The 23405-nt window shown below is 56.6% G+C and overlaps 3 protein-coding genes across 10 annotated transcripts in view; 1 reads left to right on the top strand and 2 right to left on the bottom strand.

Moving 5' to 3' along the window:
* The window catches only part of Tmem259 (transmembrane protein 259), a 6784-nt gene extending 592 nt beyond the window's left edge, over positions 1-6192 (top strand). Inside the window, exons 2-11 of one of the 4 annotated variants that reach the window (XM_087556219.1) lie at positions 3578-3835; positions 3929-4028; positions 4108-4218; positions 4307-4429; positions 4525-4625; positions 4724-4781; positions 4905-4937; positions 5009-5141; positions 5267-5366; positions 5459-6192. In XM_087556219.1, the coding sequence (XP_087412345.1) occupies positions 3578-3835; positions 3929-4028; positions 4108-4218; positions 4307-4429; positions 4525-4625; positions 4724-4781; positions 4905-4937; positions 5009-5141; positions 5267-5366; positions 5459-5893 (1452 nt within the window). In that variant the 3' untranslated portion in view covers positions 5894-6192. Of the gene's footprint in view, positions 1-3577; positions 3836-3928; positions 4029-4107; positions 4219-4306; positions 4430-4524; positions 4626-4723; positions 4938-5008; positions 5142-5266; positions 5367-5458 lie in introns of all 4 variants that reach the window. The other 3 variants (NM_001100886.1, XM_087556218.1, XM_087556220.1) reach the window with 3 other exon arrangements.
* Grin3b (glutamate ionotropic receptor NMDA type subunit 3B) lies at positions 6121-12448 on the bottom strand. The gene is given in 9 exon segments (NM_133308.2): positions 6121-6517; positions 6599-6666; positions 6743-6907; positions 7076-7227; positions 7304-7419; positions 7501-7646; positions 8412-9444; positions 9677-10269; positions 11949-12448. Coding segments are annotated over 9 exon segments (3009 nt in total). The 5' UTR covers positions 12375-12448; the 3' UTR covers positions 6121-6207.
* Positions 12449-15373: 2925 nt separating this feature from the next.
* Positions 15374-23180, bottom strand: Wdr18 (WD repeat domain 18). Of its 5 annotated transcripts, none has more exons than XR_015623960.1 (10): positions 22963-23180; positions 22222-22332; positions 18025-18158; positions 17761-17902; positions 16983-17404; positions 16834-16898; positions 16634-16758; positions 16388-16554; positions 15657-15725; positions 15374-15572 (listed from the first exon to the last, which is right to left on the bottom strand). XR_015623960.1 is itself a non-coding variant. In XM_087556984.1 (10 exons), the coding sequence occupies exons 1-10, from the start codon at positions 23028-23030 to the stop codon at positions 15444-15446; spliced, it is 1356 nt and encodes a 451-aa protein (XP_087413110.1). In that variant the 5' UTR covers positions 23031-23180; the 3' UTR covers positions 15374-15443. The 5 variants fall into 5 exon arrangements, 3 of the variants coding, with proteins under 3 accessions (XP_087413110.1, XP_087413111.1, NP_001034116.1); XR_015623959.1 differs by having other exon boundaries at positions 22761-23180; XM_087556984.1 differs by having other exon boundaries at positions 16983-17126; positions 22761-23180.
* Positions 23181-23405: the final 225 nt, after the last annotated feature.

Raw genomic sequence — 23405 nt, forward strand, 5'->3', positions numbered from 1 at the left:
TCTTCTTGAGGTAGTATCTTGGACTCGAGGTCCCCCCCTCCCACCTGTCACTCCCATTCTGTCCTGCACCTCCACTGAGAACAGTGTGGTCAGTTCCATCCCATCCTGAAGTTCCACTGTGGACAACCCCCTGTGCTGGAGGCCCTGTCCCGCCTGTCATTTCCATCCTAACACACCCTGAAGCTCACCTGGGGATAGTCCCCAGCCCTCCCAGTGTCCCTGCTCTTCTCTGTCACTTCTTGCCAGATCTTTTGTGGCTTTGGTGGGGTCACCTCGCTAGGGTTAGCCACAAAGTCACAGCCACATTGGCCAGGGACCTCTGTAGCCAGTACTTGCTCTGCTGTGTCTTCCTGGTGTGCTCCTGAGAGATACTGAGTTCTCAATATAACAAAGGCTACTCCAGAGGGATAGCCACCAGGCTCTGTCCCTAGGCTTCTCTCTGAGAGGAGCTGCCTGGGCCATCTGGTGTTGGGGGCATGGCATGGTGGTGGGTGTGCTGATGTTGGAGGGCATTGCCTTCTCCGGTGGCTTTGGTGAATGTGGGACTGGCTCCTAGCACTGTTTCAAAGCTGTCAGTTTGGGGGATTCATGGAAGTACTTCCAGCATGAGATTGAAACAGATGTGGGGTTGAGCCCCTCAGGCTCCAGTCCACAGTCTGCAGTCTGCCACTGCCCCTTCTTTCTCCCTGCCTTCCACACCCTGAGTCCCCAGTGGTGGCCCTCAGCTTGGGGTACCTGATACCTTGTCAGAGACAGGGTCTGTTGGATGACAGTTGACCCCCCACTTTTTCTTTTTTTTTTTTTTTTTTTTTTGGTTCTTTTTTTCGGAGCTGGGGACCGAACCCAGGGCCTTGCGCTTCCTAGGTAAGCGCTCTACCACTGAGCTAAATCCTCAGCCCCGACCCCACACTTTTTCTTAATCGGGACAGACAAGCCATACAGCAGCTGGTTTCTGGGGCTGCCGAGGTTTCAGGGAGCCCTTTTGCTGTGTTTCCTGCCTACCCAGCTTCCGCCCAACCTTCATAGAGGGGACGTGCCTGGCAGCCAAGGCTGCTAGGCCTGTACCGCCCTGTACCCTGTCCCCACCCCAGCCTGGGTGTCAGCTCTGACAGGCCCAGGGAAGAGCTTTTGGACTTGGTGTCCTCTCTGCTGGCTTCACAGTCTCAAAGACTGAAACTGGGCAGACACAGAATGTGGCCCCAAGCACCTGGGCTAAGCAGCTGACAAGTGGGCGACCGTGGGACACACATGGGATAGACTGTGGCACAGCATGGTGCCTTAGACCTTAGGATGTGGGCCAGCGTCAAAGGGCAAGGAGGTGAATGACACCAGCTCTAAGTGGATCTGAGCCCCAGAAGGTGCTAAGTGGAACCCTTGGGTGGGTTAAGATCTGGAGATCGTGGCTGAGCCTGGTAGTCTATACCCAGTGCAGGTTTCCTATTGGTCAGATGGACTGACAGCTCCAGATGCCAGACTGGGGTGACAATGAGACACTCCCTGCTTACAGGGTAGGAGGTACCCTGAGAACCCTAGATGGTGGCATTGAGGGTCTGCAGGAGGTGATGGCATGCAGTCCCCACCAGGCTGGTGTGACCAGGTTCAGTGCCTGTGTATTTGGCACCAAGGGGCAGATGGGGGCGGAGTGCCCAAGGGCCTGAGTGGGATGCCAGGCTCTAGCTCAGTGACAGGCGAGGACTTGTGCACTGGCCAAAGTGGCCACGGTGGGAAGAGAAAGCCCAGGCTATGTCCACCCTTACAGTGGCTACCTCCCTTTGAGTCTAGATGCCCAGTAGGTGGGACAGAGCTGGTGACACAGTTCCTGGCTCTTGGTTGGACTGGCAAGCGTGGCTGCTGGGGTCTCAGCCTGGGCTGGTCAGCCGTCATTTCACCCAATACAAAAATCCATTTCCTGCCCGGGGGAGCCTCACAGTTGACAGGTGTGGGTGCCAGTGTCAAGTGTGGCTGGCTCCACACTGCAGTCTTAGTTTCAGTCCCAAGGCCTTCCCTGTCTGCTCTGCATCCCCTCGGGTCACTGCTCGGAGGGCTAGGTGCTCTGTGGGTGCAGCTCTGTCACCAGATTACAGAGGAGAGGCCTGAGGAGCAGGCACATGGGTATGGAGCCTGGTCTTTGTGCTTGCTCCTGGTCTTAGGTCACGTGTGTCCCCTACAGCGCTGCCTAACAGCAGGCAGGGAGGGCCCTACTGTGCTCGCTGTGGCTGAGCACCTTGGGATTGTGGACTGGGAGTCCAGCCTCGTCCCTGAAGAGCATAGCGACTCCCATGCACACACTGGGTGTGCAGGGCTGCTAAGGACCGTCAGGGCCCTGAAGATTCCCATCACCCTGCCAGGGGCAGGGTTATGAATCTGTAGACAGCTGGGGTCTGTGCTGGCCAGCAGAGACACGGCGGGAAGCTAAGGTGTCAGTTGGGGCCACAGACGGGGGTTACCCTAGGCATCTGCATGGGGTGCAGGGTCTCCTTCAGCCCCAAGGCCACGGTGCATGTAGGACAACCTGGGGTCTGCAGGTACAATGTCCCTGTCTCCACTCTACATGGGTTAGGGCAGAGGTTTCCAACCTTCCTGATGCTGCAACCCATTAATACAGTTCTTCATGTCATGGTGACCCCTAACCATAAAGTTTCTGTTGCTACTCATTTTGCTATTATGAATTTTAATGTAAACCTCTGAGTTTCAGGGGTCTTGGGTGACCCCTGAGTCAGGGAACCCCCTCTATATACACACACACAGTCACCCACATGCTGAGTAGAGAAAGCAGAGGATGTTCCTAGAGGCTGGAACCCCGTGAGTGAGGTTAATAAGTAATATTAATGATTGGTCACACCTGTAATTCCAGCACTTGGGAATCAGAGGCAGGTGGATCTCTGGGTTCAAAGCCAGCCTGGTCTGCAGAACAAATTCTAGGCAGCTTTGTCTCACAGACCCTGTCTTGCAAACAAAAACAAAGTACTTCTTTTGTTACATGTGAATACATATATATGTGGGAGCGTCATCCAGTAGTGTGCATGGAGAAGTCAGACTTCCTTCACCTTCTGTGTATGACCTGGGGACTGATCTTGGGCTCTCAGGCTTCGGGGCAGCTCCATGGCCAGGCCACACTGTTCCCCCTTTTTAAAATAGCCGTGAACATCTGTGGCTGGGTCGTCTGAGCAGGGCATCTGAAGCCTCTAGGGCACTGAGCCAGTTCCATGCCAGGTGAAGCCACATTTCCCAGGCAGGGGAGCCTGATCCTGCTGAGGTGCCTGGGCCCCCCAGGGCCAGTTGGTCATCTGTGTCCTTGTGGCTCCTGTCAGCCCCAGGAGCAGGGCAGGGGGTGCCTCGCTGGGGACAGTGGCTATTCTTAGCCTGTGAGATCGGGGTCCCCAAAGGCAGCTTCGAGTTGAAGTGAGTTGAAGCACCAGCTGGGCCTGATGGCTGTGAAGCTGCAGGGGGTGGTTTAGGGCACCCTTGCAGCAGGTCCTTAGGCCAGCTAGCCCCCCCAGGCACAGGCAGCCTTGCCTCTCCTGGCTGGGAGTGTGTGTCCCTCGGCCCTGCTGAGTACTCACCCCACCCCTGCCAGGCCCTGTTTGTGCTTTTCGTCCTCGCCTACATACACATCGTCTTCTCCCGGTCCCCCATCAACTGCTTGGAGCATGTTCGAGACCGATGGCCACGGGAGGGTGTCCTGCGGGTGGAGGTGCGCCACAACTCCAGCCGGGCACCGGTGATCCTGCAGTTCTGTGATGGGGGCCTCGGTGGCCTAGACCTGGAGCCCGGGGGCCTGGAGCTGGAGGAGGAGGAGCTTTCCGTGGAGATGTTCACCAACAGCTCCATCAAGGTGAGTGGGTTCTGGGCACACACCCACCCAGTGGGAGGGACATCAGGGAGCCTCCCACAGGCTCCACTGATACCTGGTCCCCTGTGCCTGCAGTTTGAGCTGGACATTGAGCCCAAGGTGTTCAAGCCACCAGGGGGCGCCGATGCCCTGAATGACAGCCAGGACTTCCCTTTCCCAGAGACACCAGCCAAAGGTGTGCAGCCCAGGCAGGGAGGGTTCCCAGGCCATGCTGAGGGCGGGGCCAGCTGACCACTCTGTCCCTGTCCCTGCAGCGTGGCCACAGGATGAGTACATTGTGGAGTACTCGCTGGAATATGGCTTCCTGCGACTGTCGCAAGCCACGCGCCAGCGCCTGAGCATCCCTGTCATGGTAGTCACCCTAGGTGAGGCAGGCTGGGGCTGGGCTAAGGGTGTTCTGCTGCAGAGGGCTTCCTGGCCCCTGGGAGCAGTGCTGAGCCCATCCGCTCGCAGACCCCACGCGGGAGCAGTGCTTCGGGGACCGCTTCAGCCGCCTGCTGCTGGACGAGTTCCTGGGCTACGACGACGTCCTCATGTCTAGTGTGAAGGGCCTGGCAGAGAATGAGGAGAACAAAGGTGGGCCGCGCTGAGCAAGCTTGTGGAGCGGGGGAGGAGAGGCACCCCTGGGAGGGAGGGGTAGGTATGGGGCTGCTCACAGTTCCCTCCCCCAGGCTTCTTGAGGAATGTGGTCTCTGGGGAGCACTACCGCTTTGTCAGCATGTGGATGGCACGCACATCCTACCTGGCAGCCTTTGTCATCATGGTCATCTTTGTGAGTGGATGGAAGCGGCTGGCGCCCCGGAGGCGGGGCTTGTGGGCTGGGGATCTCCCTGGCCTCCCAGCCCCTGACCCTGCTCCACCCTCCCACAGACCCTCAGTGTGTCCATGCTGTTGCGATACTCGCACCACCAGATCTTCGTCTTCATCGGTGAGTCCCAGCCGGCCGGGGGTGGGGTGGGCTCTCCCCAGGCCCTCATGGGCGGCCGCCCTGTGCCCGCAGTGGACCTGCTGCAGATGCTGGAGATGAACATGGCCATCGCCTTCCCCGCAGCGCCCTTGCTGACCGTCATCCTGGCTCTCGTCGGTGAGGACCCCCGCTGCGCCCCTGCCCCTGCCCCGCCCCACCCACGCCAACCCCACCGCGTGTCCCCGCAGGGATGGAGGCCATCATGTCTGAGTTCTTCAACGACACCACCACGGCCTTCTACATCATCCTCATCGTGTGGCTGGCCGACCAGTACGATGCCATCTGCTGCCACACCAACACCAGCAAGCGACACTGGCTGAGGTGGGCATGGGGTGGGGTAGAGAACCGGGCTTAGGTGAGGGTGGGGTCAGATGAGGAGCAAGCTGGGCCCCCTCCCGGGTGGGACAGGAGGGCCCGTCTGGCAGGGTAGCTTCTCCGCCCCGCAGGTTCTTCTACCTCTACCACTTCGCCTTCTACGCCTACCACTACCGCTTTAACGGCCAGTACAGCAGCTTGGCCCTGGTCACGTCCTGGCTCTTCATCCAGGTGAGGCCCGCGCCCCTGCTCTGTTGTCCCCCGGGGTCTGGCCAGCCTTTCTGTTGGTGGGCGGGTCCTCACTTGACACCCGACCTCCACAGCATTCCATGATCTACTTCTTCCACCACTATGAGTTGCCCGCCATCCTGCAGCAGATCCGAATCCAGGAGATGCTGTTGCAGACACCCCCGCTGGGCCCTGGGACCCCCACGGCGCTGCCTGACGACCTCAACAATAACTCTGGCTCCCCTGCCACCCCAGATCCCAGTCCTCCCCTCGCGCTGGGCCCCAGCTCCAGCCCCGCGCCCACTGGCGGAGCATCTGGGCCTGGCTCACTGGGCGCTGGGGCCTCAGTATCTGGCAGTGACCTAGGTTGGGTGGCCGAGACCGCCGCCATCATCTCGGACGCGTCCTTCCTGTCGGGGCTGAGCGCCTCACTGCTGGAGCGGCGGCCAGCAGCCCCCAGTGCCCCGGACAGCGCACGACCTGACCCTGGGGCCTCTCTGGAGGACGCACCTGCCCCTGCCGGGTCCTGAGAGCGGTGTCGTGCCTGGCTCCCGGCGGAGCCGCGGCCCGAGCCCAAGAGAGCTGTGGTCTACAGGGAGAGGGGCTGGCGGCAAAGGTTCTGGAAGCGGCCGGGACAGGGCGGCGATGGGCACGAGGCCACCGGCCGCCTGGTGCTCCCCAGTGCCTTCCACACGGCGCCCGCGCAGGGCCGAGCGCCCGGGCCCGGACTAGCAGGTGGCAGCTCAGGACGCGGCGCTCACGTTCCACGCTATTTAATTGCAGTGTACAGAGTCGTGTTTGTATATAGAATAAACTGTCGTGGACAGTGCGGCCTTGTGGTTCCTCAGCTCTCAGCAGGCGCCGCATGCAACAGGCGCAGTGGCCTGAGCCGGGTGCCATCCCCAAGCAGGGCCCGCAGCTCCCCGCGCCGCAACAGCGCACTGCGCAGCCGCTCCCGTGCAGCCTCAATGCGCAGCTCCAGCTCCCGCAGCTCCGCTTGCAGCCCGGGCCCGTTGGAGCAGAGCCACGGGCGGTCTCCGCCAGCCTCCCCAGGTTCCAGCAGGAAACGCACGCGTCGCTCCCGTTCCACAGCCCGGCGCACCCGCCTCCAGCGCCCTGCACCATCGGTGGCAGGCAGCTCGTCCTTGGGGCCGCTGGGACAGAGGAGGAGGAGGCAGTGCAGCCTGTCCACCCGCCCGCCCCCTAAGCCTGTGACCCTCCGACCCCCTGCTCACCTGCGCTCCTGCTCTGCCCTCTCCTGTTGCCCCTCGGGTGGTCCTGTATTGAGGGCTCGGTGGATCTTCTAAGGGCACAGACAGGTGTTTCGGTGGGGTCCTGGGCTGCCGGCTGCCCCGCCCTACCTTGTCTTGCTTCCTCACCTGGCTCGTGTGAAGCCAATACTGCAGCTTATTACCCCTGCGGATGCGCGGCAGCACCAGGCGGTAGAAGACATGCTCACCCAGAGAGGTGAGAAGCGCGCTGCCCAGCCCGAGGCACAGCAGGACAAACAATCCTGAGAAGTGGTAGACCCCCATCTGCAGCGTCTGCGAATGGTCAAAATCCCCGCACAGCATCAGGATGTGAACCCCGGGGCAGGGCAGCTAGGGAGATCTCATGAAGGAAGGGGCTCTGGAGCTGGGGTTGTATAGGGCGACCAGGAGTGCATGCAAGCAGAGCCTGGGCTCCCCACCCTGTCTCGGGCGCCTGCCCACCTCCGTCACGGCGAACACCCGCTTCCCGCAAGGCACCATCTTGTACCACTTGTCATGGAGCAGATCAATGAAGCCTGAAGACTTGTACCTACTGATGAACTCCGACAGGTTGGAGGTGAGCGGCGAGTTTTGGGGTAGCCCTATGCCGTAGCCTGCGGAGATTGAGACGGTTCCACTAAAGCTGTGGGTACCTACAGCTGGGATCCCCGGATCCCACCACGCACTCACCCTCGATAGCAAAGGGTTTGCCAACGGTGAGCAGCTTGCAGTCCGCATCTATGGACACCTCATAGTCCAGTAGTGATTTATCCATGATGAAGGCGTTGAGCTTGGGCGGGTCGCTCCTGTGGAGCAGGACCAGGCAAGGTCAGCAGGGCCTGAGTAGCAGGCAGCCCTCCGAAGCTGTGTGGTACCCACAGACTCACGTGAGCATGGCCACCCCATGTGGAGTGGTGGGTGCGCTGTGCCGACGCATGTGTGCGTGCATCTCAGGGAAGCTTGCCTTGATGTAGGCCTCCGCGCTGCTCTCCCATACGGTGCCAAAGCGAAAGCCTTGGGAAGGGTGGTGCAGCTGTGGGGGAGACATGCTCAGCCTGCAGCTGCATGGCCACCAGGGCTTGCATGCGTGACCACATGCAGGGACCTTGCACTGAGCTCAGATTCCGTAACCTGCAAATACTCAACTTGGGAACCTCAGACACCAATTTCTTCTGCTCTCACCCCACACACAGTCCTCACCTGGCCACAGCCATCAACCACTTGTGGTAACACCGAGGTACAAGGGACACAAGGCTGGGTGGGGGTCAGCAGGACATGAGCAGCTTGATCCCAAAGAGGGAAGTTGCTGTGAGAACTATCATGAACTCCAAAACCATCAAAGGTGAAAATAAATCCAGATGTGCTTCAGCCTGACATCCCTGCCGCGGGGGCTGGGAGTTTTTAAAGGACTGATTGCTAAGGCCAGTCATGAGATTAGGCCCACGCCTTTAAATCTCAGCACTCAGGAGGCAGAGGCAGGCAGGTCTCTTTGAGTCTGAGGCTAGCCTGGTCTACAGACTGAGCTCGAACAAACAAACCTCTAAGGCTTAAGAATGGGGATGTGGTCGTGATTGGAGCTGGGGATGTGGCAAAAATAGAGAAGTGCCAGAGATAGGGGCAGGGCGGGGCTATGGATCCTACCAGGCGTCAGACCCTGGTCTTCGCCAGCACTGCACTTAAGCTACTAAGTCTCGTTGAGAAGGGAACAGGCAGGAGATGGTCCTGCCTCTGCCGGGCCCAGTGTTCACCCCCACCCTGAGCACAGCCTTTTAAGCCCCTTCGGTTTTCCAGCCCTCACCTTGGGATCATGGATTCCAGACAGCTCCTCAAAGGTTTTGTCCCCAACCATGACAGCAGCCAGGTTGGCCGTGTAACTGGAAAGCACCAGCAGGCAGAAGATTGCCCAGAGGTTCATGAGGAAGCGTCCAGTAGGGCACTTGGGCGTCTTACTGGAGACAGTGCGTCCAAAGAGAATGGCATAGCACAGGTTGAGCGCGGAGGAGTAAGAGAAGACAGTGCCACGGTTGCGGCCGCGCGGCGTGAGCCCGTAGGGACTTCGCCATTCGTACAGGGTGAGAAAGAGCGCTGTGAGGTGCAGAGCAGCAAACACGCCCACCCACATGGACCAGTGCAGGGGCCACATGAAAGCCCCGATGGGCGAGGCCGTGTCTCGCGTGCGCACCATAATCCCCAGGCTGGTGGAGAAGAAAGGGCTGGTGAAATCCACCACCTGAGAGCGAGCTGAGTTGATGCTGAAGCTGGTCACAGCCATGTGTGCCCGGCCAGCCAGCAGGTCACCCACCAGGCCCGTCCAGCGCCCATCACGCAGGGCCCCGTACTTGCCATCCCCCACAATATAGAGCTCAAAGTCAAAGGCCAGGTCCTCGGCCAGCCGCTCCAGCAGGTCGATGCAGTAGCCATAGCAGCATCTTCTCAGCGTTCGAGGTACTGAGCCATTCACCAGTGCAGCAAAGAGGGCATCCAGCCTGGCTGAGTCATTGGTGCCCGGGTCCAGACACAGCTGCCCAGCTGGGCACTGTCCGTCTTCATCAGATTCCCTGGTGAACACAAACGGGTGTTCCACCAGGGTTACCACACGCAGCTTTGGTCGGGCCTGGGTGCCAGACGGAGATGGGACTCGGAGAGCGGCTGCCCCTGGCTGGAAGTCCAGCTGTCCATCCTGCCAGCTGCCCACGGTTGCCCAGGCTGGGGCACCCAGCGGATCCCGGCGCAGGCTCCATACCTTGAAATGCCGAGACACATGCACCTGAGAGGAGCCTGTCACCCACACGGCCCCTGTTCGGCCCTGAAATGAGGTGTTGCCGAGAAACCTGTGGAATATAGAAGAATTGTCTCAACCCTGAGAGAACTGCCCCTCCATTGATAAGTACGTTCCTGGAACCAGTGGGAGATCTAGTCTTGGGGATGGAGGGACAGCCATCCAACCCTCTAAATTCTGTTCCTACTGGGGCACCCACCCAGATCTCATGACCTGACTGACACACAGAGGATGATGTCAGGCTGGGGGTCTGGACGCCTTCCCCTAGGTTAGCCCCTACTCACCGAGCCAAGGTGCGCCCTGTTGCCTCAGATCCGCCTGTTTTCAGGTCATCACAGTTCACCACAGCTGGAAGCAGTGCCTGCTCTGGGTGTACAAGGGCCATGCTACTGAGTGCCTGAGCCACAAGCTCCACCATGTCGTGGACGACAGCTTCCAGAGAGTGTTGTTCGGTTTCCCCCAGCGCCAGCACGCCAGGTGGCAGACCAGTCGTGGGCAGTGCCTCAGCGGGCAATGGTGTGCCCAGCAACCACTGGGGACCCGGTGGTGCAGCCTCTAGGACCTCATGTGCACGGGCAGTGCTGCAGCCTAGGAGGACTGCTGCAGGCACTGGGGTTCCCCCTCCTTCCAGCGCCCCCAACAGGGCCAGTCCAGCCCGAAGGCTGTCATTCCTGCTGTCCAGCCGGCTCAGGTCCAGCACAAACTTTGGAGCCTGGCTAGCATGGTTAGTCCAGAGTGTCACCAGGCCGCCAGGGTCCCGGACACGGCAGAGTACTAGAGCAATGTCCTCCCAGGCATGTGCCCGTACCAGGGACACCAGCACATCCAGTATGGTCTCCAGGGGACTAGCCCAGTCCAGCTGCAGATGGAACGGAGTCTGGGAAGAGGTGGTTCCTGTCAGGGCTGTCCACCTTTGTGTGCACAGTCCCAGCCACCCACCCTGTAAAGGAATCTATGTCTTACCCTGCCTTCAGCTCACTGGTGTTCAGTGACTCCCCGATACCCTCCTTTCTTCCTTTCTTTCTGAAAGTATTTTGCTGCTCAGGTTAGTCTTGAACTTGCTACATCACTAAGTAACTGTGTAACCTTGAACTTGCTATGTAACTAAGTAACTTAAGTGTGTAACCTTGAGCTCCTGCTCCTTTTGCCTCTACCTCCAGAATGCTGGGATGACAATCATGTACAACTACTTCTGTTTTTTGCCGTGCTGGGATTGGGATCCAGGCTTTATGCATGCTAGACTTTACCAAAGGACCCTTGAGCCCAGCCTTCTTCTTCTTCTTCTTCTTTTTTTTTTTTTTTTTTTTTTTTGTTCTTTTTTTTCCGGAGCTGGGGACGAACCCAGGGCCTTGCGCTTCCTAGGCAAGCGCTCTACCACTCTGCTAAATCCTCAACCCCCTCTTGTTTTACTTTATTTGAATGGAGCAGTCTTCTCTGTGCCAACCAACTCCTATGCAACCTTCTAAGCCCAGCTCTGTTGGCTCTTCTCTATGGAGACCTTACCACCCTTTCCCAGGGAGAGCCTTGCACTTCTCCTGAGCTCACTCCTCCTCAGTCCTGATCTAATCCCACCCACCTCCCAGGAGTCCCTTGGTATTCAGCCCATTCAGAAAGTTCTGGGGCTGGGGTCGTATTGCATATTTGGAATACAAGACAGTCCAAGACACCTAAAAACCACAGGGTGCTGCCTGGCAGGGACATGGTTCTGAGGATGCAACAGCTCTGTGTAGGGAGGCCAGACCAATCCCAGAGGAGATGGAGTGGCTCAAAAGCTGGTAGCAGGAAACAGGGCTCATTGTCAGCTTGGGCCTGGAGTCTCCCACCAGATCCAGGGAGCCTTAGGAATACCAAGACATGGGTCACTAATGTTCTGCTGCGGTTAGGGCCTCCCCGGATGCAGCCCCATGAGAGGTTAGCAAGGAAGACCTAAGGTCTCCTGTGTCCCAGGGACCTTGGAGCCATGCTCCAGGGCGATGTCCCTGGGTGGGGCCTTTTGTTGGCTCGCCTTGGTCCACAATGAATTAGTCAGGGCCAGCATCAGCTATATGACATCCTGTATTAAGAAATAACCCAGTCGGGTGGTGTAATGTCGCACACCTTTAATCCCAGCGCTAGGAAGGCAGAGACAGGTAGATCTTAGAGTTCAGGCTAGCCTGGTCTACAGAGTGAGAGACTGTCTTAAAACATCAGAGAGAGGGAGGGAGAGGAGACAGAGACAGAGACAAAGATAGAGACAGAGACAAAGACCTATCAAGTATGAGAAACGCGGAAGTGGGGATGACTTGTGCTGCCCCGGAATTCCACAGAGGCCACCACAGAGCTGTGGGTAAGGAGTTATCTGGCCTTTAAGGAGGGAAAGGGGGGTTTCTGGGAGGATTTCCCACACTCTTCAAGCCCAGACAGGAGAGTGGCACACTGCTCTAGCCAAGACATGCTGAAGGCATCTTGGGAGGGAAGGGCTGAAACAGGGGTCCCCTCCATCTCCTGTTTGGAGAAGTGTGGGGCTCCTTAGCTTCCCGTCCCCGGGCCCCAGGGTTTCCCGCGCTCCCCGCGTACCGGGGCTCCGAGGGCCGTGCGCACCTCCCTCCGCAGGACGCTCACCACTGGGGTCTCTGTGGCGGCTGCCAGGAACTGCAGTAGCCGCAGCTCGGGCCGCGCCTCGGGAAAGGCTATAGAGGCCACCACGCCAGGCGGTGCCAGAACCTGGCACAGACCTCGAGCTAGCGACGCGGGGTCCCGGGTCGGGGACGCGACGGCCACCAGTTCCAGACTCAGGTTGTGCGGCAGCCGCGGCGCAGGGGTGGCCAGGGCAGCTAGGACGCGGGCGCGGGCGGCGGGCGCCCGGGGCAGGAGCGCCGCCAGGCGCACGGAGGCCCCAGCGCGCGTGGGAACCCGGCAGGGCTGAGGGTGACCGCGCACCACTCGGGACCCCACCGCCAGCGCCAGGGCCACGCTGAGCCACAGCGTCCGCACACTCTCCATCCCGAAAGAAGTTACCACTGTGCTGTGCGAAGGGAAGGAGACACCCCAGCCAGACCCGCTCTTGTCCCTCCTGCGGGTCCGGGATGCCCGTGTCCACTGAAGGAGGAGCTGGGCCGTTGCCTGGGTTTGCGGTGGCACACGGTGCAGAGTTGGGTGATGCCTTCCACTGCCCAGACTGGTGCGCCCAAAGCAGTTTCTAGCCAACACAACACTGTGCAGCTGTGGGGGGTGGGGGTGGGGTGGGGGTGGGGGGCCGAACTGAGGCAGGCACATCTGTAAAATAGATCGCCTGTCCTCCAGCTCCAGCAACAATATTTAATCACAAACTTAAAAAGAAAAAAAAAAAACCATGTATTTATGTCTTCTATTGGGGGGAAGTACATTCCACGTGAGGAAAGTTTTTGGAGATCTCTCCTGTGGGTCTTGGGGACCAAAATGGGGTCATCAGACTTGACAACGAACATCTTTACCCACCGAAACATCGTGTTTGGTTTTCGTTCTCTTTTAAAATGTTTACCAACCACTACCGTCAGTAGCAGCACACTCTTTTGAGACAGGGTTTTATTACACAGCCCTGACCGGTCTGAACTCCATATTTAGACCAGGCTGGCCTTGCTCTGAGAGCTACCTGTTTCTGCATCTGGAGGGCTGGGACTAAAAAGTGTGTGTGTGTGTGTGTGTGTGTGTGTGTGTGTGTGTGTGTGTGTGTGTGTGCGAGCGCGCCCATGCCTGAGGGAACACTACTCTTGGTACTCTTGGGTCCCCTCGTGCTGGATATGAGCCACTCAGTGTGGGTGCTAGGAATCAAAGTCGGGTTCTCTAGAAAAGCAGTCTGAACCAACCATGGAGAAATCTTTCTGCTTTCCAGAACACTTCTTTACCCTTCAAAACACAGGGCCAAATGTCCTGCTGAAAACCAGTGCCACCCAGACCTGCATCACATCCCTCCCATGTGCACACCTTCCTACTGACTCATTCACTGATTGCTGTCCCCGTCAGTCCTGGGAGCACAAAGGTAGACCAGTTACTCTCGTCCCTCAGGGCTTGCATTACAAATAGGCGCTCAATAATTGCTCGGGAACCTTCTCTAGCTTCCAGTTGTCCAGGTTCCCCAACTCAAACTGACTCAGGGGCCACTTGTTATCCTGTGCCCTGTAGGATCGGAGATCAAAGGCTTCCATGGCCAGGAGGCCCCTGCTGATTCTGAAGTCTGTCCTCCCAGACAGGTTCTAGAAGATGTGGCACTCCCCCAAACCCTGCAATGCAGCTGCCGGCAGGGAACACTCAGACCTAATGAATGAATCTACACTTGGTCAGCTCCCCTCCCCCCAAAACCTCATTCTCCTTGCAAAGCCAGCATTAAAACAAAAAATAGCCATCTATCAAGCAAATAAAAAAGCCAGCAAGACGGACTGCACTTTGAGCCGGCTTCTAATGAGATGGCTTGGCTCAAGAAGACAGGCTGTCTAGGCACCTGGCCAGGGCTGAAAAGTACATCAGGCTAGGGGTTCTTCAGGGTTCCTGTCTGGGGCTAGCCTGTCCTGGTTGCCATGGTCACACCATTTCAGAGATTCTCAGCAGACTTCCTGAGGCTGAGATGCCACCAGTGTCCCCTTCCTCTGACATCTGCCTTTTGTCTATCCTATCATCTGGCCCTTTAGGAGGTCACCAGAGTGACCGGCTCTATGCCACCCACTTGAGACAGCTGGACCGCAGGCTTGTCAGGATTCACCATCATTCCTAACAGGTTTGCCTGGGACCTTCCCCTCCAGCTGGAAGACAAAGTCACACAAGGCCTTTTTGGGAGTGGAGGAAGTACATCTCACAAATATAAATTCATCACCCTGAACCCTGTTCCAGACATCCCTGCCATGGACCTCTTCGGTGGCCGCTGTCCTCAAGGTCCCTCTGCATTTGATGGCTGGACCATGCAGCATCCACTATCTTCCCGTGTCACAGGGGCTGTGCTGGTCTTTGCTTCTACCCTATCCCATTCCTGTCATCTGAGGAAGTCTATGGGGCTCCGTGCAGGCTGCCCCCCGCTCGGAGACTGGACTTTCTTGCTGTAGCTTAGGGTTCACCCAGCCTGATAACTATGCTGAGTCCCCAGTCAGGACGGGAAAGCTGACAAATGAGGGGCTACCGCAAGGCCTGGTGAGGAGGCTGACAGACAGATGGGGCCATGTTCAGCTCTATGGGGTCCTGCCTTCCAGGCCAGCCTGGCTTGCATGGGGTAGGTACAGGGAGTTGTCTTTTAGTCCAGCCACAGCAGGTGGGGACCCAACATTTGGGTGGCAATTTATGGCTCTGCCCCACATTGGCCACCATCCCTAGCCAGTATCTAAGTCATAATTAGGAGTATAATGAACACTCCAGTCTCACGGGGCCTCCAGAGGCCTCTGGTTGGGCGTTGCGGACCCATGGCTGGTGGAGTCATATTCCTGCCTCTCCCCAGACCTTCCCCAAGGGAGCAGGAACAGCTAGAACACACCAGGGAGTGGAGGGAGGGGTCAGGGTGTCTGTGCCAAGAATACAAAGGGCCAACTCTGTGGGGAAACTAAGGAAAGTGCTGGGAAGAGGACCCAGAGGTCCATGTCACAGGAGGCTGAGGCTCCCCAGCATATGGTCCCATCTTGCCACCTGAGGGCACAGCAGTAAAGTTCCGGTGTGAGGTCAGCATTGGCACTCTTCTGAGCTGCGGTGGCAACAGCTCTGCTAAATCACACGCATTTTCTGGATTGTTAGGCAGGGCCATCAGTTGAAGGCAGCTTTCTGGAAGGTTCTGTTGTATTTGGGCTGGATTTCAGGTTACGGTTGGCAGTAGCCCCAGGACACTATGTAGAGGCTGAGCTTTGGACGTCCATGAAAGAATGACTGCTGCCTGATTGGCCCCCGTGAATGGGGAGTCTGCAGTCAGCCCCCCATTCACCTCATCCCATCCCTAGGCCTCCCAACCAAGCCCCAGCCCAGCCAGGGACAGAACAACTGAGGCGTACAAGTCTTAGTCCATCCTTTGTTAAAACACAAGATCACAGCCCCGCAGCAAGTGTGGCAGCTGCCCAGTGTGCATCACTTAGAGGGCCGTGTGATGATGCGTGTGGAGAAGTCAAACAGGTCCCGGTTGATCTTGCGCAGGCTACGAACTTCCTCTTCCAGCTCAAACACACGCACGGGCAGCATCTGGCTGCCTAGCATGTTCTGGGGAGGGAGGTGGTGTGTGGGTGGGGCTGTTCCCGCCTGCCCACCCAGGACCCGCCCACTACCAGGACTAGCCCTGCCCACCTTCTCCAGATAGCCGGACAATGCGGCCTGCAGCTGCTCCAGGCGCTCCAGGTAGCTAGGTTCTTTGCCCTGTAAAGTAGCATGGTCACCCCCGCTGCTCCCCACCCTCAGAGGACCCAGCCTCCACCATAGGACTAGAGTCCAGGGTTGAGTGGCATGCGGGGACCTGGAACATCCAGGTCAAGCAGGCTGTAGAGGGGAAGGTAGTTTATACTAATGCCCAGATAAGATCCAGCAAGGTACACAGTGGGACTGCAGGGGCAAGCATGACAGCTGAGCTTCTTGGACACTAGGCCCTCACCCTTGTCTGCACCTTCTGTGAAAGGGCCTGCCGCTGTGGAGTGCCACAGACCTGGCTCAGAGCCCCATGTCACAGAGGCTCTGAGGACACTGGGGACCCCTTCCTGTTGGGGTGTCTCCTGACCTCAGGCTGCCCTCTCTCTTGCCTGTGGGCAGGTCTTGCCACCCATCTACTCTTCAAAGAACTGGCCACTCACTGAGAGCAGTATGACAAGTCATCTGAGCATGGGGCCGACACACAGTGTGCCTTCAGACAGGAGTACATTGTGAGGCAGATGCCAAGAGCAGTGGTGGGTGCCAATAACACGGGTAGCAAGGATTCAGAGGCTGCTAAGGTAAGACAGCAGGCCAGCACCAGGAGGAACTGTGGGTATAGAATGTTCTGGAACAGTGGCTGAGTGGGCATCATACAGGAGCCCCGAAGGTCCTACCTGCAGGTGGAGCCCCAGCTGCAGGCGCAGGCCCCCACCCTGAGCTTCGTCTCCATGCTCAGCACCCAGCAGGTGCTTGTTGAAGTGGGGCAGGGGCAGGCTGGGCCTGAACTCAGGGTTCAGCATGCTGGGCGGGGCCAGTGTGATGGCTGCATTGGTCACTGGGCCTGAGGGATACAGTAGGACCACATCAGGGCCTGTGGCACCACAGCCCGCCTGCCCCGGTATGGTGCCAGCCCTGCGCACCTTTGAGGGGGACTGTGCGCACGCACTGCTTGCTCTTCACATCCCACAGCCGCACTGACTCGTCATGGGAGCCGGAGAGCAGGATGCTGCCGTCTGTTGACACCGACAGGCATGTCACTTGGTTCCTGGGAGAAGGGGACAGGGGTTGGATGCTTCCTGGTGTGGGGACTGTGCTGACTCCACCTGGCTGAGGCGACTACCTGTGTCCTTTGAAAACCTTCCCTGTGTTCTGCTCGGGCTGGAAGCTCTGCTCCCTCGGTCCGGGCTGTGGGTGGAGACAGGCGGCTGTAAGTGTCTGCGGGGCAGGACAAAGGACCACGGGCTCCCTCAGACCCAGAGGGCCACTCACCCGGCTGCACAGGTCCACCTGGAAGATGGAGCCATCACTGCCCCCACAGAATATGTAGTGTTCGGCCAGGTCCATGGTCACAGACGTGATGCCCATGTCAAACAAGACAGACAGCAGCAGGTCTCCCGAGGAGATGGCCCAGAGCTGCAGGGATGGGAAGCCTGGGGCTGTGGACATCCCTGCACACAGCCAGGTTGGGGAGCCAGGAGGGATGGGGGCCTGGCATCACCTTGAACCCCCCAGAATCACAGGCACTGCAGCTGCTGTGGGGCCGCTGAACACCCAAAGCACTAGCCAGGGAGTATGTCTCCAGTCCTGTCCTCAGTCCCCGTGCTCCTGGGCAGAGGCAGGGGGTTGTGAGTTACAGACCAGCCTGCTGTACACACCAAGTTCCAGGAGCTGTGGCCACACAGTGAGACAGCCTCAAAAAAACAAACAAAACAACTGTCTAAACCCAGAAGACGAAAGAGGGCGGGGGTGGGGCTCAGGTCAGGCACTGGTCTAGCAGATGCTAGGGCTTGAGTCCCATCTCTCACACCGTGCCAATAACAAACAAACAACCCAAACACTCAAGGGCATGTGGCCACTGGTGTGTGGACGAGTGGGAATTTCCAGCAGACAGGCTGGGCAGTCCATCTCTGGGTGTCCTTGGTCGGACATCAGGATTATGGGCTGTCTGCAGCTCAGACAGCCAGGCAAGGGGGAGGCCAGTCTCCCTCCCTCCTAGCTGAGATCCAGTGGCAGCCAGGAACTCATGGATCCAGGCTGGGGATGCTACCTTCATGGTCTGGTCCAGTGAAGCGGTGGCCACCCGGGCCATGGGGCCCCCAAAGCCGCAGTGCAGGTCTGTGATTGGGAGCGTGTGCTGGGACCAGACGTGTCTTGGGGCAAGGATCCTGGACGGGTCTGCCTGTAGCACACTGGGCACACAGTAGCAGTGAGGCCATGTGGAGAGCCCCCCAAGCCCCCAAGAATGGGGCACCCAGCCTACTTCCCACCCCGAGGGAAGCCTTCCTGTGTAGATTTCTGGCACATGCCCTACCTGCAGAGGCTCCAAGCCAGCACCAGGCAGTCCTTGCCTGCAGAGACAAAGTGGCTGCCGTCACCTGTGAACTTCAGGCACGACACATCCTGGTAGTGACGGCTGAGGATGACCAGGAGGTTCCCCGTGGAGACCTGTGAGGTTAGGCACCAATGGTCAGAGGCAACATGGACTAGGCCAGCCCATAAGAACCCTGTCCACCTGCTCCAGGGCCACTGAGAGAACCAGGAAGGCCAAAGGCCCTCATCACTGTGCACTGGCCAGCTCTGGCTGTGCCCTCAGTGTCTGACGACAGTCCCCAGAAAGGGTGAGACACATTTCCTGGATCCTCTGAGTCACATCTAGGGAAAGCTAATCTCGGAAGAAATCTGAAGAGACCCCTGCTGGCCTGGCAGGGTGAGGCTCCAGTTCACAGAGGGACAATGGTGGAGGTGCCCGCCCACAGGTGAAGCTGAAGCACTCCTGCCCAGAGTCTGAGGTCAGCCTCAAAGGAGAACCTCCCAGAAGACTGAAAACAACCACCCAACCAGCAAGCAATAGGGTTCTGGCAGGGTGAGAGCAAGGCTGCGGCCCAGTGCCTGCATCTAAGGCTGGTGTTGGACTTTCCAACATCCAACAGGGGCGGGAGTAGGGGCTGCAGGAGGGATAGTGTGCTAAGACCAGGTCTGCATCAGGGAAAGGCTGGGCTCCAGGCCGAGGGGGGCTGCGTTTCTGTTAGGTATCTGGGCTAACTAAGGGTCAGGAAGAACATGGTTACCTACAGGCCAACACCTCAAGGAGACTGTGGGCCACAACTGTCAGCAGAACCTTAGGCCCGATAGGTTCCTGGGCAGAACTCTCCACCCTGAGTGCCACACAGACGTGAGCCCCTCACCCCAGAGAAAGGGGGAAATTCCCACACCAGCCTTAGTCCAAGAACCCATGGACTGTGTAATGCCCCCTGGTGGCCACAGCTCAGAAATCCTTAGAGACAGGATGGGGCAGTAGCCAGGCCTTCAGCTGGAGCACCAAGCTAAGTTTGGAAAGGCAACCTCGACTTAGAAACTGCAGTCTGAAGGCCAGTGTGGGGAATTATCTTGATCGAATGATTGACCTGGGTCCTCCACCTACCAGCCCTGGGAAGGTGGTCTTGGGTGGCATAAGAAAGCATGTTAGGGGGGTTGGGGATTTAGCTCAGTGGTAGAGCGCTTGCCTAGGAAGCGCACGCAAGGCCCTGGGTTCGGTCCCCAGCTCCGAAAAAAAGAACCCAAAAAAAGCATGCTAGGGCTGGAGAGATGGCTCAGTGGTTAAGAGCACTGATTGCTCTTCCAGAGGTCCTGAGTTCAAATCCCAGCAACCACATGGTGGCTCACAACCATCTGTAATGAGATCTGATGCCCTCTTCTGTTGTGTCTGAAGACAGCTACAATGTACTTATATATAATAAATAAATTAATTAAAAAAAAAAAAAGAAAGAAAGCATGCTAGGGCTGGAGAGGTAGTTCAATGGTTAGAGCATGGGCTGTGCTTCTAGAGGACCTGGGTTTGATTCCCAGCAACCACAAGGAGGATCACATTCACCTGTAATCCAGGGGATCCTACACTTCTGTCCTCCAAAGGGCACCAGACACACAGACAGGCAAAACACTCATATACACACAACAAAAAACAAACTGCTTTAAAAGGCAGAGAGAGAGAGAGAGAGAGAGAGAGAGAGAGAGAGAGAGAGAGAGAGAGAGATAGCACCAATCTTTAGCCCAGCACTCTGGAGGCAGAGGCAGGTGGATTCCTGCACTCAAGGTCGGCCTGGTCTATGAAGCAAGTTCCAGGACAGCCAAGGCTACACAGAGAAATCCTGTCTCAAGGGGTTGGGGATTTAGCTCAGCGGTAGAGCGCTTGCCTAAGAAGCGCAAGGCCCTGGGTTCGGTCCCCAGCTCCAAAAAAAAGAACCAAAAAAAAAAGAAATCCTGTCTCAAAAAGACCAAGAACAAAAGAGTTGAAAGAGTGCTTTAAAAGGTTGAGACAGAGCTGGAGAGATGGCTCAGTGGAACACTGACTGCTCTTCCAGAGGTCCTGAGTTCAATTCCCACCAACCACACGGTGGCTCACAACCATCTGTAATGAGATCTGGTGCCCTCTTCTGGTGTGTCTGAAGACAGCTACAGTGTACTTATATATAATAAATAAATAAATAAATAAATAAATAAATAAATAAATAAATAAATAAATAAATAGATAGATAGATAAATAGATAGATAGATAGATTTAGTAACTGAGTGGAGAGTTCCTGCCCTGTGTGCTTGGCTCCACCCACAGCCAATATAAGCTAGGCACTACCACCTCAGCACTGGGGAAGTGGTACCAGGAAGGTCTAGAATCAAGGGTTACATAATGAGTTCAAGGCCAGCCAGCCAGCCTTGAGACTCCATCTCAGAAAACAAAATCAAAGACCAAGGCTCCTCCTGGGTAAAGCAGTTCACACTAAAGTGTGAAGCCCCAGCGTCTCATCTCCAGAACCACCTACAGGCAGATTTGAGTCTACAGCATTCTGAGAATTCACTTGGAACAATGAGATTCTGTCCCACACAAGATGGAAAGCATGGACCCACAAAGTTGTTCTCTGCCTACATATAAACACCCATATACAAAGCATGTACATGTGCACACATTAGGTATACGTACACATACTAGGTACACACACACAAGAAGGACAAGAGAGGTCTCAGATGCGACCTTGGCACACAGCAGCACAACCTATGTGGCCCCCTTCTGAGGGGCCGTGAAATCCTGGCCTTGGTTTTCCTCTTGTCCAAGCCAGCTTCAGAACCATGGGCTGGGAATGCCATGGAGGTCCTGGGATGGTTTGGAGGAAGAAAAAGCAGGAGGAGCAGAAACATGGCTGACCTCAGCTCTGTGCCACTGACACCTTCCATCCATATGTCCAGGTCAGGATGCAGTCTAGAACTTTTAAGCCTCCAGGCTCATTCGTTGCCAAAATTATTAACTAGTTATTAACTAGGCCCAACACAGAGCCATGTAACTGGGGCCAACTAAAGGCTGAAGAATGACCTCTTGCTCTGTGGGGAGCAGGTAAGGGTGCTGGTATCTTTTGTCCCTCACTGTGAGACAAAGGGGGTTGGCTATCACTGGGCTTGTGATAGACTTGTGTTTTGAAAATTTACTTATTTAATGTATATGAGTACTCTGTCTCTGTCTTCTGCCACCTTCAGAGGGCATCAGATCTCATTACAGATGGTTGTGAGCCACCATGTGGTTGCTGGGAATTGAACTCAGGACCTCTGAAAGGGCAGTCAATGCTCCTAACTGCTAAGCCATCTCTCAGGGTTCCTGATAGTTCTATTTTAAATTTCTTTGTGGGTCTAGGGTACTCTGAGGCCAGATGAAGGAGCTACAGACAGTTGTGAGCTGCCATGTGGGTGCTGGAAACTAAACCTGCGTCGTCTGAGAGAGCGGCCAATATTCTTAACTGCTGAGCTATCTCTCTCAATCAATAGGCAGTTTTTAAAAATTCTGTATTTTCCAGGTTTGTTTCCTTTTTTTTTTTTTTTCCTTTTTTCTTTTTTTCGGAGCTAGGGAAGCGCTCTACCGCTGAGCTAAATCCCCAACCCCGGTTTATTTCCTTTATGAGTGTTTTTGCCTGCATGTATATATGTGTATAAGGGGCATGACTGGTGCTCACTGAGGTCTAAGGAGGTGTGAAGTCCCCTAGAACTGAAGTTATGGATGGCTGTGAGCCATCATGTGGTTGCTGGGAATTGAACCCAGGTCCTCTGCAAGAGCAACAAGTGTTGTTAGTCACAGGACCATTTCTCTTTGCTCCTTACTGAGGATGTTAACTACTATGTTGACTTCCTGCTTTCTGCCCTGATTCCCTCAATATAAACTGCAAGTGTACATAATAAAAGTTCTCTTCCTCTTGCACTGTTTTTGGTCAATGTTTTTGCCAAGAGGAGACAGGTTAGAACACTGCCCCTTCCTAAGTTTCTTTCTCAGTTGCTCACGACAGCACTAGGGCCACCAGTGGGCTGAGCACTGTGCTGCATCTCAGTCACCAATTAGGATCCTACAGACACGGTCGCATTTTTGGTTTCAGAAGTCATGGGTAAGATTCCATGCCTACCTCAGCTGACAGGACACCGACCAGTTTTACTCTTTAGCAATCCCAAGTCACACATACATGTGACAAGCTGTTCTCACCTCCCACAGGTAAATGCTCTCTGCAATTCCTGCCAGAACATACAAGCCGTTAGGTGCCGTGGTTAGACAGGTGACAGGCCCAGGACACATGATTTTCTGTTGAAGCTGGTCCTAGGGACACAGAATACAAGAAAAACTATGTGAGTATCAGGGCGGAGGCAACTGAAGGGAAAAGTTTTAAGTACAGAGAGCAAAAGAAAAGAGGTTGGGTAGATAGACTGTCCAAGTGAGGGTTGGAGGCGCGGCAAACCTGTACCTAGAAACTACCCCCAGCCCCGGGAGGGCAGGGTCCGGGCTCAGTAGTAGGGATCCTACTGGACAAGAAGGAAGCTCTGTGTTCCAGAAACTAAGAACCAAAAAGACCTCAGGCCTTAGTCTGTCCTGATGGTTAAGATCCGCGACTCTTTACGAAGGTAAAAGAACGGGCCGTCATTCTATCTCTTCCCGTGGCTCCTCAAGATCTCTGGTCTGCCATGCCATACAAAAGCATGACTTCTAACGGACCCCATTTCCCTTCTGCGTCCCTTAGCGCCCCTTACACTGCAAGTGTGCAAAAGCCATAGATCTTCATCTGAGCATGCGCGAAGAAATCTCCCGGGCCCCTTAGCGCCAAGCCCCTGGGGGGAAAAACCCTCGGCCTCCGAGTACTTCCGAATCACACACCACCCCAGGATCGCCGGAACTCTAATCTTGGCGCGCCGGAGTACTCTCGGCTGCTCCGCGGACGCTGAGGCCCCGCACCTTGCGCTGCAGCTCCCAAGCGCAGATGTAGTTCTTGCCCTGCTGTGCCGCCAGCAGGTACTCGCCATTGAGTAGCGCCAGGCCTCGCGGCCCCGCTTGGCCGCCTCGATAGGTGAGCAGGTTGGCGCCCGAATGAAGCTCCCACACCATGCAGCTCCATAGCGGTGCCGCGGAGTCTGTACACACCACCACTTCCATGGGCGCCGCCATCTTGCCCTGCCAGCCCCGCCCCCGAATCCCATCATTCTTAGCGAGACTGTCAAGATGGCTCCTGGCCGACTAGCCTTAGTACTTCCTAGCGGGGGGAGCTGGAAGGCCGACGCATGCGCAGTAGTTTCACCAAGCCGAGGAGGCGGAGTTAATTGTCTGGTGCTTACGGGCTCCAGGAGGCCTAGAGAGACATTTATGCACTTTAGGTGGCTCACATACGCATGCGTACAAAG

This window comes from Rattus norvegicus, chromosome 7, assembly GCF_021556685.1.
Source record: "Rattus norvegicus strain SHRSP/BbbUtx chromosome 7, alternate assembly SHRSP_T2T, whole genome shotgun sequence".
NCBI lineage: Eukaryota > Metazoa > Chordata > Mammalia > Rodentia > Muridae > Rattus > Rattus norvegicus.

Coding starts and splice junctions, on each gene's coding strand:
- Wdr18 (XM_087556984.1), bottom strand. CDS start 23,030: ATGGCGAGTACCTGCTGGCGGCACAGCAGGGCAAGAACTACATCTGCG. Junction 17,903..18,024: donor CTGGCTTGGAGCCTCTGCAG/GTAGGGCATGTG, acceptor CTGTGTGCCCAG/TGTGCTACAGGCAGACCCGT. Junction 17,127..17,760: donor CACTGGACCAGACCATGAAG/GTAGCATCCCCA, acceptor CCATCCCTGCAG/CTCTGGGCCATCTCCTCGGG.